The sequence below is a fragment of the Camelina sativa genome, chromosome 9, assembly GCF_000633955.1.
Source record: "Camelina sativa cultivar DH55 chromosome 9, Cs, whole genome shotgun sequence".
Lineage (NCBI taxonomy): Eukaryota > Viridiplantae > Streptophyta > Magnoliopsida > Brassicales > Brassicaceae > Camelina > Camelina sativa.
In genome coordinates, this window is record NC_025693.1 from 37,295,451 (window position 1) to 37,311,278 (window position 15,828).

At 34.8% G+C, this 15,828-nt stretch overlaps 2 protein-coding genes and 1 pseudogene across 2 annotated transcripts; 1 reads left to right on the forward strand and 2 right to left on the reverse strand.

Moving 5' to 3' along the window:
• LOC104716061 (pentatricopeptide repeat-containing protein At1g10270-like) lies at positions 10,573 to 11,823 on the reverse strand. Its single transcript, XM_010433407.1, has one exon. The coding sequence runs from the start codon at positions 11,821 to 11,823 to the stop codon at positions 10,573 to 10,575; it is 1,251 nt and encodes a 416-aa protein (XP_010431709.1).
• On the forward strand, positions 12,094 to 13,302 carry LOC104716062 (pentatricopeptide repeat-containing protein At3g60960, mitochondrial-like). Its single transcript, XM_010433408.1, has one exon. It carries the CDS (start codon positions 12,094 to 12,096, stop codon positions 13,300 to 13,302), a length of 1,209 nt encoding a protein of 402 aa, XP_010431710.1.
• Positions 13,951 to 15,272, reverse strand: LOC104714671 (annotated as a pseudogene).

Here is a 15,828-nt window from a genome sequence, read left to right on the forward strand (position 1 = left end):
AGATAATTGGGATTAAGATAATCTTTTTTTTTTTGGCCAACAAGGATTTAGAGTTTCTAAACCAAATAAGATGAGTTATTATTATTATTGGGTTGTCAAACATGTGTTTAAAAACTTTAGTTGTTTTAATGCCTTAGACTTAGTCAAAAGCTAGTATTTTGTAATAACATTTCCATGGCTTGAGCATTAGCACGTCTTCTTGACTCTTTTGAGTTTTGATAAACGAATTGGTCATTGCGTGTGAATACTTAATAGTTCTTCTTTCCCTCTACATTTATTATTTGAGTATCACTTCATAGTTCAAGACCTCCTCTGTTTAGATCTCAAACTGATATCACATTAATTTAAACCCTCTTTTCAACTTCTCCGATTCCTCTAGCTGATCAATCCGACAATTAAAAATCAGTAATCATTGAATCTCCAAAAACAATTAAAAATAACTAAAATACAAAAAGTTATAAATTATATAGAGGATTCATAAAGCTTAGACATCAACTTTACATATCTTTTTATGCATTGTTATTTTTAAAGAAATATTTCAGAATTGAAAATTCACTTATTTATGCGTGTGATGCGACGACAATCGTTTGGTGTTTATTGTTTTACTTTTGTGAGTGTAATATAATAAATATAAAAGTACGAGGCCAAAAGACAAAGGATCAAGAAATAACAGGGACTTCGGGTAAAATAAATAAGAGGGAGTTCCCGAAGTTAGGGCTCAGGATCCTCATGACATATTGTAATACACCACACGTTTAGGAAAACGTTGACTTCTCTCCCAAAACGTTGACTTCTCATTATGATAATGTGAGAACGTAATCTATTCCTTGTCTCTTCGAATAAGATATGGTGCTTATTTATAAATGTGTTTATTTCATTCTCTTTTGTTTAAAAAAAAAAAAACAGAGAACAAGATTTGAGTTTGTCAAGGTTGTGAAAGCCAACTTTTACTGCTGTTAAGCGTGTATGTTTCTCATAACATTTGAAGTTGTTGATCCTTATGATCACTTGATAAAAATCTTCCAAGCAAGGGTTCGCCATGCTAGAAATATCGTGACCGAGTACATCTTCTGCAGACCTAAACCCAATCAAGGAGGTATGTAATCTTCTTCCTTTTTTTTCCTATCTACAAAAGGTAATTGTTCATATGTTTATATTGATTCATGGTGGATTGGTGGAATATATATTCCTCTTTCATCATTGAAGATGAATATATTTTTACTATTCTGGATTTTTTGCTAGTGGAATGCATTGGAAATATCAAGAAGCAAAGGTAATGAAACAAGGGAGTTTACTGTGGTGTTAGAATCTTGTATGGTTGTATGCCACAAGGAGACAAGGTGTACAGTATATATGATCTTGTGAACAACCAAAGAATCCAAATAAGTATTATAATATTATTGATTTTATTTCCTAATTTATTAGGTAGTCTTTTCATTTTTGCAAACAACTACATATGTATTTCTTTTTATAGAAAAGAATTAGTCATTATTGTTGAGATTGAACCTTGATTAAATCCTGCAACAAAGAAAGGAATTATAGTGAGAAGAAGATGAAGAAAAGAGAAGAAGCATAAGAAGATGACACAAAACAGAGTATTGTCTAAAAGGAAGAAGATGAGTCAACGGCAAGAAGAAGACCAAACAAGAGCCAACGACAAGAAAAAGAAGAATAAAGAAGAGTTGTGTTGTGACTAAACCAAGTGAAGAAGTAACTAACCATTAGTTTGGTTAGGCCAAGAAGGAAGAGTGTTGTGTTGTTCAGAGTTGTTGAGAGTTAGTATAATGTTTAAGGTAAGGTCTAAGAGTGGTCTTATATAAGCTAGAGGTCTAAATGTGTGTATGTGTATCAAGTGGTAAAAACCACTATAAGTATGTGTGTGGTGTTGTGTAATGCTATCCTTAGATTAGATTTATAACATGTAGAAGATTAAAGTCTATCCCTCTAAGTTACTTCTAGTTTTTCACTTAGAACAAACCAAAAACAGTGAGTGAAACAAACGTAGAGAACTAGAGAGAAGAGTGAACTAACCTCTTACGTGTAAAAGAGAGGTTAGATGTGAGGAAAACATCACAAGAGGATTGCCAAACAGAGTCGAAATACCATATTATGTGCGTTGCGTCATGAGGGATGACAAAGAAACAGAATAGCATATTTATCAATCTGTGTTAACAATAAAACTTTCCAATGGAAGAAAGCATTGCGTAAACTTCATTTTTCTGTTGCTGTTGTTGCTATTGTTGTTGTGTCTTTCGATCAATCGATAGCTTGCTTGATGCCAAGTTTAAGAGTCTAAGGTGGGAAATGGAGAGAGTATGCACAATCTCAAAGTGTCTCAAGTTACATTGCATCGGAAGTACAAGAATTTGTGAGAGCGTTAAACATCCCTTGGCTTATGTAACTACATGCTATCCGAGATGGTTGCATGGGATTTTTTTTTTTTTTTGTCTAGGAAAGAATTGTTACCTGTGTGTAATGTTTTTCCTTTCTTGTTTTCTGTACTCTGTTTTTTTTTCCTCTGTTTAGAGGATCATTCTCGTAGACAAGGTCTTTTATTTGGGATTCTTTACTAAATTCAATACTTTATAGATTTTAAAAATTAAGGAATAATTATGTGATAAGCTCGCTTTAAAGTAATATAGATAGAGAACGATGTTAAATATAATAGCATCCCATGTCTAAAACCATAATTTAAGTTACAAATTTGAAGTGTCACTCCAAACATGATTTATTTTTGGTTTACTTACAGCCCTAAAACTAGTCAGGGCAGAAGGAAAAGTAACTAGGGTCAATACTTGGCATTAATCCAATTCAACTCAGCTTCTAAAATAACTTCTGTAGCAGTAACAAATAAATCTCAAGACTAGCAAACCCCAAATTAAAGGCTCTAACTAGATAAAGAATGCCCTGTTAACCTTTTTTCTCACTGAAATTTCAGTAATTAAGCAGTAGAACGTATAATGTATCTACCATATGTTATTCCCAACCACTGATACGAGCTACCGCTACTAATTTCGTTAAGTAGTTTCGATACAGTAGAAAGATAAACCAAAAGATCTCATGACTTATACAAATAAGTTTTTGTTTTTTTGTTTTTCTTAAAACAGAAACAGAAGCAGAAATTAAACCAGAATAAGATGAGAGATCTCGTGTGTTATCTCTCAATCATAGCAATATCCTTTGAAATATTTAAAAAGCAACTAAGAGACTTATAAGAAGACTTGCGCTTGGCTTGGCACCTGCTTTCAGTTTTTTTAGTCGATAGCTCGGATAGGTAGAACCTAAAAAGTAAAAAACCAATAGAGAAGATGCTTAACACATGATTATATAGAAACTTCCTTACAAAAAATGTTAAAACGAAGAGGCTATATATATATAGTATACCTGGAGTGGCCACACAAATCCTGCATCTGTCAACTTGTCATAGACATCAGAGTTCACAAAGTGAATGGTGCGCAGGTTTATTTCCTTAATCCCAAAGAGCTTCCTCACAGTTTCAACATCAACGGGATTGGAATTCGCACATGCCCGGATGATTGGTTCACAAAGAGTGATGGTCACCCCAAACTCACGCATTTGAAGCACTAGTTTGACAGCTTCATCAACTTTTCCTTCTTGCACCAATACTTCAACGGCTGGACTCTGAAGCGTGCAAACACAACAACAACAAATTAATAGGATTGAATGGTACTTAAAATACATATAAAATGCCAAATATATTCCATTCACTTAATTACCGTCACACTGTTGTACATAACGCGAAGTTTCCGAACAACTTCGTTATCACCGTCAAACCCCATTACCACAGCCTGCGCGTGAAGGCACTGAACATGTTTTAGCGCCACCATATCAAAGATGGGTGGTTCATCCCTGTTGATCAGAATTTTGTCGCACTCCAAGTAGTGTTCATTGAGACGCACCTGTGCAAATAGAAAGGAAAAAAATTATAAACCCCTCTGAACTCTGAGTCTTCTTCAGAGGCAACCAACCAAAATCGAGAATTTTTAAGTACCTCAAAGGAACGATTTTTGAATAGCGAAAGCAAATCATACGAGGCATCAGTGGCATAAAGCCTCCTCGAATGATTCAATGCCATCATCATCTGGAAAAATAGACATTTTAAAGAAAAGATAAAAAAAGAGTCAGACTAGTAAAAACTGTCTTGCTCAAACATGTCTCTCTGTTCCAGTCCTGTTTTTAACGAAACCCTTTAATTGCTCCTTTTTAATTGGGCTTAGTCTAAAACAAAAAAAAAAAAGTCTCGTCTTTTGTAAGAAAAACATATAATTTGAAAATCCCATTCTCATTTTCTTGATGATTAACACCATCTTTTGTAGACCTTAAATAAAAGTCTCGTCTTTTTGTAAAAAAAAAAAAAAAAAGTAGATTCAATCTTTGACCAAAACCAAGATAACATTCACCGATCATAATATATATAGAAAGGGTTTGTTATATCCAACGATATTCTCAAAAACAGAAACCCTAAACCACTAGATTTAATTACATCTTTTTTGTTTTTGTTTTTGTTCTTCTAAAAGATGACATTTTTTTGGGAAAATAATATACCTGGGAAGAAGCTACAGGTCCAAGATGAGCAGATTCTAGCCTCTTCTTCTTCACCATCACCTGGAAAAAGAGTTTTGTTATCCAACACCGAGCAAATTTTCTCAAAACCCTAAAAATGCTTTAAAACAAAAACCCTAAACATTTGATTAACTTTTCAAAAAATTTGTCATTTTTTTTTTTTAAATGACAGAAGTACCTGATGAGCAGATTCAAGATGAGTCACAGGTCCAAGATAAGCAGGCACATGTCCAAGATGAACAGATCCTAGCCTTTTTTTCATCATCACCTGTAGGAGAAAAAAAAATGAGCTAGAGAAATTTTTTAACTCAGAAATGGAAAGATTTAACTATATTCTCCAAATAAAGGTAACGACCTTAAGAAACGATATATATGTAACCAGCAGAAAACGATTTTATAAACAAACAAAAAAAACTCCCAAAACCTTCATTTCCTTTTATGAGAAACCTCAAGAAAGTAGAAATAAAATATATTTGACTTCTTCATAGATAAAAAAAAAAAAAAACCCCAAAGGTCAGATCTTTTTACTTAAAAGTTAAGAAAAACCTCAAAAGGAAAAACTTTCATGGTCTCATATCACTTACACGGTGAAATGACAAGAGCTTTGTGAAGTGATTCATGTTCTCTCTCTTTCTCTCACTTTTTTTCTCTTCGTTTTGTTTTTGCTCTCTCTCTCTCTCTCTCTCTCTCTTTATCTCGTCTTTCACGTATATATATGAAAGAGTTGATGGACACTGTTTTAATTACTACAAAACAAAATAGTAGAGTGGTGAGAATAAAGAGATAGTTTTTTTTCTTTCTTTTTTCTTTCATTTCGAAATAACAAAAATCAAATGGGTTTATGGAAATCGAAGTCTGGTTGGACTATTTCCAATGTATATGTAGTCATGTAGAGATTTGTTATCCTCCACAAGCCTAAACGTAAAGAAATGTGAATGAATCTATATATAATAGCAACAGTTGTATAAATGTGGGATCAAATAAGTGAAAAAAAAAAATAAGAAGTTTATAATTATTGTTAATGTTACAGCATAATTATCAAGATATAGTAATATTGTTTATGATGGGAAAGGTCATCGATGACTCAAAATAGCAATATTTAGAAAATTCAGAAAACTGAAATTAACGTTTCTAATATTTTTCATTGTGTGTCCCAAGACACCAGAAAGCATACACATTTGATTCAGTTTTTAACGTCTTAATCATAAGCTATTTGATATCTATCATTTTAAAGACGTAGTAGTATATTTTTAGGCAGTGTTGAAATATGCAACCTTCATAACTTTATTGGCTTCTTTTGAAAATCCCTATAAAAGCTGTAGTCCATTTTTTTTGGATGCAAAGAATTAAAAAATGGTGTTAACCTCTGTGGCACAAGTGCCTTCCCAATGTGTTTCGTCTGTATGCGACCAGAAGGTAGTACTGTCATATATATCGATCGACTTATTCTCTCACTCGCTCCAAAAAAAAAAAAAAAAATAGGGAGTTAAGTGTCAAGCTCTTTGTGGTTATCATAACCTAAAGCAGCTATAACACGTGGCTTGTTGAGCGTCATCCAATTTTCCCTTTGTATTCGAATAAACTGAAACACAATTCCACTTCCACATATAATTTGCCATAAAATTTGTATCATCAAAGCTAAAATACAGTTACAGTTTGTCGCATAAGTCTCTATACTTTAAAACTTTTTTTGCAACAACATTTTCATGGTTATTTGATCGTAACAAGTTTCCAAATCTAATTTTGTGACATTTTAGACGTTTTAAACATATGAGTGGCAAAAATGAAGCATTAACTGTCGCTTCATGTTTGTGTTTGTGTTTGTGTACGGGGATATAAATCCAATGAGAGTAACCCAAACTTGACGATATATTGTCTTTGTATATCATTAGGAGGTAAGTATACAATCCAACCTCAGTTACAACTTTAATATCAGATAAAACATCAAAACTAAAAAATTTGGTGTAAGAATAAATTTATGGTAAAAATATCCAACGACTTCATATCGTTTTCTGAAGTAACTGGACTATGAACAATTTGTGTGGCTTGTTATTATCGAGAAACATGTGTATATACTTTTAATAACATGCGAGACATGTTAATTATTATTTGATCAGTAGATTTGCACTGTTAATTCTAAGACCATCATCTTAAGTAATCAAATTATATTCAATTTCTTTTCATAGTGGTTTCCGTACGTGGTAAGAGGGAAATATCTTCCATTAATCCTTCCTACGTGAGGACAAAATGGGTTTAATAAAAGCAAAGTAGAGGTTGTTTTATGGTTTTGGGTTCCCAATATATATGATAGTATCTTGTACGTTTGCTCGTGACAAAGACGCACATATAAAACAATAATATACAAACCTTAATAACCGTTGGGGTTTTTTTTTATTTTCTTTTGAAAATCCCTATAAATGGCTATCATCGAAGTTTTTTAAAATAACATTTTCCCACATTTCTCCTCTCTCTTGGCATTTGTTTACAAATGGTTCTCTCTCTCTTGGCAAAATTTGCCCTGCCCCAATGTGTGTTCTCTGTCTCGGACCACTTTTTGTCAGATGTCAAACTTGCCCTCACCCACAGTTATCCGAAATTGGAAATAGAAAGTTAATAATCTGGCATCGTATAATACTAGTAAGGTGTATAAACGCAAGTCATGCCTTTCTGGATCAAATGTGAGGAAGGGAACAAATGTACTTTAAATCAATAAAGCATCCCAAAAATTAAAACACTACTTATACGGTATATGAATAATAAAAGAATACGGTGACCAATAAAATACGGTCACCAAAAAAGATTTTTTTTTAAATAGTAGAAGCAAAAGAATAGTCTTAATAAACTCGGTTCCTTATCTTACGTAGCCGGCCCTAATCGTAACACATGTACATACAATATTAAATTATAATAAATTGTGGTGAAATTTGGTTCAGTTTAGTTTCTGTGGTACAATAAAAAGGGGAATAGGTTCCATTTTTTTTATGTATGAATTTGTGATTCAGATAAATGATATATCCTTGGTCAATAAATGTAGGAAATATAACTAAAACAATTTTATTTCACCCTCCATTTTATGTGATGATCAGTGAATAGGATTTAACTAAAGCAAAGTAGAGTTATTTTGATTTTGGTTATCCATTGTATCTAGTTTGAGTCTCTTCTCTTCCGGTAATGTTAAAATTCCAATTTAAGGGGAAAATATTGGGGTAGATTGTTGTTATTGAGTCAGCTTAATTAGCTTAATATCGTTTCTTCTTCCATTTAACGAAGTATATATATTTATACGATATATATTAATATCATGGGTTATAACTTATATCTAGTTATGAGTCTCTCTCTTTTTTTTTTTTATATAAATAATTTGAGTCTCTTCTCTTTGGACTGACATTCGAAATCTTTAAATTCCAATTTAAGAAGGGAAATTTGTGAGGGTAGATTATTGTTATTGAGTCAGCTTAGCCTAATTGTATATTGAGATAGTAAAGTAAATATATTTCTTGTTCCATTTAAACGAATATATTTTAACTAATTGTATATTGAGATAGTAAAGTGAATTACATACTCGCAAAATGAACTATAACGGCACGAAATAGTCAACGATTCACGTTAGAGAGAGTGAAATTTCCATTTTGCTATATTATACTACTATAATTAACCCGGATATACTATTATACTAAACCAATCCGATCAGGTTTTATTGAATTTTAAAACCGAGTGAACAAAAAAAACAAATATGTACAAAAAGGAACTAAACGAACCCAACAATAAAGTGAATATCTCATCTTTGGCACACGTTACTTCCCGAGGTGTGTCCCCTCTGCCATAAGCAGACTGTATCACGCTTTGCCCTCACCCATTGATCCGATTATTCCACAAAGAAATAAAAATTGGAATGTCTAATGATGATGAGTACTATACTAGTATAATAATACAATTCTCTCAAGTGACAAAACTCACAAGCTCATATATTTTAAGTTGATTACCATTTCATATTTATTGTTTGGCACTCCAACTCTTGTAGTATGTTAAATCATATATCATTGTTAATCTTTTTTTGATCAGTTAAAATTTTAAAATTTTATCAATGTAATATCATTTGTGACTCATGACCCGAACGTATAAAAAGAAAAAACACAATATTACAATCATTAAAAAGCCCCCATGTTATATAACGATATTGAAGTATACAAGTGTAAAAAAGCCACAGTTACAAATATCTTAGTATAGTATAAGTTATATTTCAAAATAAGGATGATATGTTTATTATTCTAAAAACATTTTCTTGATTTGGTGCAGGCTGTGTAGCCTGTATGTGTCACAGCTTCGATTGTAATTTAATGAAATAGATATAAATATATAAAATAATATAAAAACAAAACAAAAGTGCCCTTTGTAAATAAACTTACTCAGTTGGGCCTAACAAATCTACAGCTCATTAGTCATTTCTTACAAAACAGTAAAGCCCAACAACTTCTTGTTCCTTGTTGACTTGCTTCCTTCTCCTTTTGTCGTTGACTCTTTCTTTCTTCACTAGTCTCTCTCTCATCTCCGATGATAGCTCTGTTCTTCATCTTCTTCTTCTCATGGATTCTTCTTTCCTCTTTTGAAGATTCAATCAAGGATACAATTCCAACAACAATTTCATCATCTAGAGGAAATTAAGGAAAATCTCAATCTTTAGATAATAATAGCGAGGATTATGTTAAGATCCAATACTCTTCTTTTATGCTAATATCATGATGATCTAATGGGAGGGGTTTGCCTATTGCCAGTTTTCTGGAAACCAGTTGATTTTCCTGTCAAAGCTAGTAGTCTCAACTCTATATGTCTCTCAAGTGATCCTCTCTACCCCAAGGCTAACTTCTCAAGTGGATGAGATCAGATCACAGACCTGTACTTGTAAGTTCAGAAGATATGAAATGGAGAGAGGACAACTGATTGCAACTCAAGAGTCAATTTCGCAAGACACTGAAGCAAGCGTTATACGAGAAATCAATGAAGCTCTAACCCAACCAGTAACAGAGCAATATATCTTATCAAGCCTTAATAAAAATGGGCTCTGACAAATCTCCTGGTCCAGATGGTCTTAATGCAGGCTATTATTACTACACCAATGTCAAACGTGTGGTATAATTTTGTTTATACATTTTACTTAATACAGAGTCACTCACTCCTAAAATAAAAACGCCAACCACAGTTAAAAGATTACAGACCTTTGCCTTGTTGCATATAAGATGATCTCTTAGATTATGGCTGATACTAGTATATCAGAAAATCAATCTGCATTTATACCTGGAAGACTCAATCACTGATTATGTTCTTATAGCTCATGAAATGCTTCACTCTCTGCATATAAAGAAGCTTACTACTAAGCCATATTTGGCCGTGAAACTTGATATCAGTAAAGCTTTTGATTGAGTAGAATGACATTATATGTAAATCAGTAATGAGAAAACTTGGGGGTTTGCAGAGAATGGTGTGGCTGGACATCATGAAGTGTATTACATCTGGAAGATACTTAGTGACGGAGCTCCTTAATGGACAAAGCATTCAACAGAGGGATTAGACAAGGTGACCCCCATTTCTCTCTATTTGTATTTTCTTAGAATGGAAGGCTTAACTAACTTGCTGAATAAAGGCATTCAAAATCAAAAGGCAACATACGTGGTTTCAAAATAGTAGAAGCATTCCTTCTATATATCATATTCTATCTGCTGATGATTCCTCATTTTTTTCCGTAAATGTCAAGCTCTTCTGAACACTCTGTTTAATGAAATCATTTTGAGCATGCCTGAGTCTATAAGTTATAATATTTGTTGGGCCCAATGCGGGAGAAGTCTTTAGCTCAGACTCATGTTTATTCCACTTCTTGAAATCTTTGTATATATGAACTTGAAGTCTAAAACACTCTTAACGTAGACGCCATAAATAAAAAACGAAGAAAAACGACGAATCATGAGTGGAAGAAAAACGAAGAAGTGGAAAAGTTTAGGACCGCGTCCACTGAGAAAGCTTTGTTAGGTTTGCATCGACCATGTTTTTGGCCGTTTTGAGAGCATCATCCACTCTCCCCGCCTTGATATATGCATCCATCATTGCTCTGTATGTGGAAACGTCGATGCGCATGCATCTATCTGATGACAATTCAGCATAGAGACTCTCGGCCTTGGCCAACATCCCCTGCTCGCAACACCTTGTAATCAGGTTCGTGTAGTCTGCGGCTCTTAGGTCCTTTGTTTTTGCTTTCACCTTCTCGAAGGTCTCAATTCCCTCCATAAACTGGCCCTCCTTGAAACACTCTTTCACCATTATGTCAATGGTTTTTGAATTCACAGAGATACAACCTCTATGGAAACCATCTAGCATTTGGTTGAACAATTCCCAAGCTTGTGTTTTCTTGCCGTACCTGAACAGAACTTCCAGGAGTGCATTGCCCGTATCCCCATAAACTGTCAAGTACTTGTTGCTTACCAAAGACATGTACCATTGCATAGCTTCTTCATCTCTCTCTTGCTTCAACCAGTGCTCTACGAATGCCACCTTCACCATTGCTCGTTCGTTGTACTGTTCACGTGACCACCCATGGGGCTTGAATTCGTCTAAGAGTTGAATCGCCATGTCCAGCTTCCCTAGATTTAAGAACCCGCTGACTAAGTTTCTGTAAGCCAGCGACATTGAGTCTCCCGAAACAGACTCCCTCACTAAACTCAGGGCTTCATCGATCCTACCCGCGTCGACCAACCCTTTGGTCAAGTGATCGTATGTAACGCATCCTGGAGAGATGTGGTGAAAGAGTAGAAGAGCATCGTCCACACGGCCAAGGTCACAAAGAGCTTTTATGATGTGATTGGAGGACTTGCAGCTGGGCTTCATCTTAGACTCGTTGAAAAAGTAATGATACATATATAAGGCGTCTTTGTACCTTTTGGCCTCGCACATGGCACCAATGATACTGTCGCAAGTTGAGATAGTGGAGTTGCAGAGGATTTCACTTCTGCTCAAAGCAGCCAAGCGAGCGTACTCATTTGCCGTGTCGAGGTCCCTCAGGTTAAGTAGGAACTCGACTGTCCGGTATAGAGGCTGAGGACGACAATCGGCGTTGGACATCAATGCTGGCCGCAGCTGGCATGTTGTGCCGGCGCCGGAGAGATCTCTTGGAACTGGGTAGGGATACGAGATGGCGGAGGAGAAGCGCCGGAAAAATCCGTAGCGGAGAGACATGGTGGCAAAGATAGACATCCCTTTGCCAAGAGTCTTTTCTATTAGAAAATATTCCACGAAAGCCCTAAATTTACGCTTTCCATTCATATATAGAAAATTCCACAAAACCATAAATTGTCATTTGCCTTAAGAAAATACTGTGAGATTCGTCGTTTAAAACATATATGTATATTTTCGGAAAGAAACACTAATGGCTGACGCCAATCATTTTCTTGAGAAAACCCTAATGATTTGAATAAGTACACAATAAGGGACCCCGAAACAAGCAGGATAAAGCCCTAGCAAGCCATGTCTCTACTCGGCCGCATCAAGGCTCAAAACTTGCGTCCCTCAAAGGGTTTCATTTGCTTTATGAGGCGTCAGATCACATCTTCTACCGTGACATACCCGCTCGGAAGAAGAGATCCTTACACTCTTCCTTTGGAACTTACTCAGAAGCTTGAAGATCCCCTCGACGTTTCCCTCGACACCCGCCCGATTTCCCTTCACTACAGAGTGGCGGCAAATCTTGAGCTGTCGGCTCTCGACAACGCAGCCAAAATATCTCGTTACGCTGCACTCGACAGATTCCGTTGCAGCCACACCACTGACACCTGCAACTCCATCATCTACGCCATGTGCCTCGCCAAACGGTACGAGGATGCCATTGCTCTTTTCCATTACTTCTTCAACAAGTCAAACATACTTCCCAACACTTTCTCCTTCGACCTTATCATCAAAATCCACTGTGATGAAGGCCACGTCGACGACGCTCTTCAACTATACCACCACTATAATGCCTTTCTTGCCCCCGAAAGCAACACGTCCACGCTTCTGGCTCAAGCTTTGGTCGATGCTGGGAGGATCAATGAAGCCCTGGTTTTAGCAAGGTCGGCTGATGTAGACTGGAGGGTTTATAATGTCCTGGTTCGCGGTTTTTTGAATCTGGGAAACTACCAATGGGCTCATAAACTTTTTGAAGAAGACAAGGCCAGCACGTGCGATGAAGAGGGAATCACCTTTGTGGCATCCACGTTGTTGGACTACTGTTTAGAGCAAGGGAACAAGGTAGCTATGTTATACTGTCCTCGTAAGATTGAACTTCTGTCCGGCAATAAGGTTCTGGAAGTTTTTCTCAAGCACGGTCAGACAAGTTTGGCTCGGCAATATTTCAGGATAATGTTAGACAAAAGCATCTTTGATTCAGAGACAATCAACATAGTGGTCAACGAATATTTCAAGAACAGTGAGTTTGGTGAGGCAATGGAGACTTTTAAAAGGGTTCCTCCGGAAATAAGACGTGATTCCTACAGCAACATCATCACCAGGCTCTGTGAACGTGGGATGGCCTCGGAGGCCGAGCCTTTACTTGCGGAAATGAGCTCACCTGACATTGCCACATTCAGAGCAATGATTGATGGATACGTTAGGGTTGGAAGAGTGGATGATGCTATCCGTATCTTCAACAAGATGGTCGCTGCATCTCTTCGCAAGCTTGCTATACATCATGCCTTTTAAATCTAATCCTACGTCTCTTTTTTTTTTCTTTGCTTTAACCCGGACTATTCTATGCAATACTACATATTAAAAATTATGATCAATATGGTTTTAATTAGTAGTAAATGTATTTAGTGGGTTGAGTGATGTTCTTCTAATTATTTAGTATACTATGAGTCACTATAACTTTAATTTTAAATTAGTAGGAGCCACACAGTAATTTAATTAATGTAAGTTTATAGATAAATATTATTAAAAAGTTAAGAAAAAGAACCTGAAATTCAGAAATGACTACAAAACATTTTTCTTAAGACTTTTATTTTTCTATTTTCCATTTCACGTACTCTGTGACCAAGTCAGTCAAAGTGTCAAACATCACAAATTGTCAAAAACAAAGATTAATTTAAAAAACATAATGTTAATAATGAACGGCATGTACGCTAAAAGAAAACAGCACAACAACTTCATCAAGAAGTTATTTCCCTAGCAACACAAGCAATCCCATAAGCTACTCAAGTCACATTTAGGGATACAAATTGATATAACAACAGTGGAGCATCTCTCGGTTCTCTTATATATAAAAACTCCTACTCCAATCTGTAAAGAGAAAACAAAAACAAAAACAAAACAAAAAAATCAACGCGATAACAACTATACAAGAATCTTACATCAACGTAAAGACCTTTTCTTGATCCCAATGCATTCCACTATAAAAACAAACCATATAGTATAAATCTTGAAGAAACAGCCACTTTCAACTACAAAAAGCTCACATGGTGAAAAAAAAGAAGCTTCATCTCTCTTGTAGATATCAGTCAAAAGTGGTCTGCGGAAACATATATCTAATAATTGGATTGAGAGGCTCTCCTCACACTCACATGGACTTAAACTTTTGTGTAATATTATACAAACATGATTCACATACACATTACCTTTTGTTACTTCACATCTTTGTCGACGTCTTTCTCAACAACTTTCTTCACAGTCCCAATGCATTCCACAATAAAAACCAAACCATATAGTATAAATCTCAGAACAACCACTTTCGACCAAAAATAAATAAAAGTGATGATAGCTCACAACCTAAATCCATCTAATATGGTGAGAAATATATAGCACAATTATCTTCCACAATGAATTCATAGAAACTATTACGCTGGCTAGATTGAAACATAAAACAACATAAGTTGCTTATATACCTCGTTGATTGGGTTTGGGCCTGCAGAAGACATATACTGAGTCATGATATTGTTAGCGTGAAGTACCCTTGTTTGAAAGAGTTTAATCTTGTCATCATAAGGATCCTTAACTTGAAACGTTATGAGAAACATAATCGCAGCAGCAAAGTGATAATTGGCTTTAACAATCTTGATAAACTCAAATCTTGTGTCCTGTTTTTCAAAACATAAATTAGCATATTGATCAAAGGTTTATAAAAAAAAAAACTAGTTTCCTCACATTTTGTTTATTACGGTCATCAAGTGATTTCTGAGCGAGTCTCTTGAGTAAATCCTCAGTGGTTTCTGATTCATCAACGAACTTATGCGAATCAAGAATCGCAGGATGGTAGTTGAAAACGCAGCGGAAGGACCTGAAATCTATATCAAACCCCTGCATATGCATATCAAATTAAACCTCAATGTCACAAAGTTGATTAATATTATTATTATTATTATTGTTATCGTAATAAACCATAGATTAAGGGACATATTATATATACATCGCTTTCATTGACTTCTTTGGTCATTATTTCTAGTTCTTCCTCCGCTGTGAACTTAGGCTCATCTTTCTCAGTCCGAGTCATGTATGAAGGTCTCTCGTAGCCATGACCCCCAGGTTTCCACAGCAAAACCGCTGGTTCAAGCCACGTAACCCAGCCTGAGACATATATGTAACCGGAATCGATCGGACCTTACTTTACACAAATCAGTGTAAACTTTAGATAAATATATGAAAACTTTACTTTGAATCGTACCTTCAAATTCACCCATCGGTCTCGTCACGAATCACAAATATCGCTAAGTACAGATGTATGAAAGTAGAGTAATGTTAAATCACAAATTCACCCATTTGTTCCATTATATATGTAAGAGTTTTTAATTAATAAAAGTATAAAATAATAAGAAACAATAAATGTTCTATCATTTCATAAAATTCAACTAATAGAAAAAAATACTGCAGAATTTAAATAATCAAAAACTATTAAACTAATATTAAAAATACATAGAAATTTGGAAAATCTTATAAAATAAAACAAATAGAAAAAAGCCTAAAAGATCTTATAAATTGGAACAGAAGAAATAATATTCTATTTATTATACTGAAGTCCCTTTTATTATACTCAAGTCCCTTTTATTTCCTAATCTTTTTTTCTGGCCTCATACTTTGAGTTTTGTTCAACAATCACCCAATCGTAAGCTTTTTTCTGAAATCTTATTTCAACTCAGAATATTAGAAAAAAAGGCATTAAAAAATTACTTTCAAAATCATAATACGACCAAAAAAAAAAAAAAAAATATGAATTTGAAATGTATGAGTCGTCGCCTC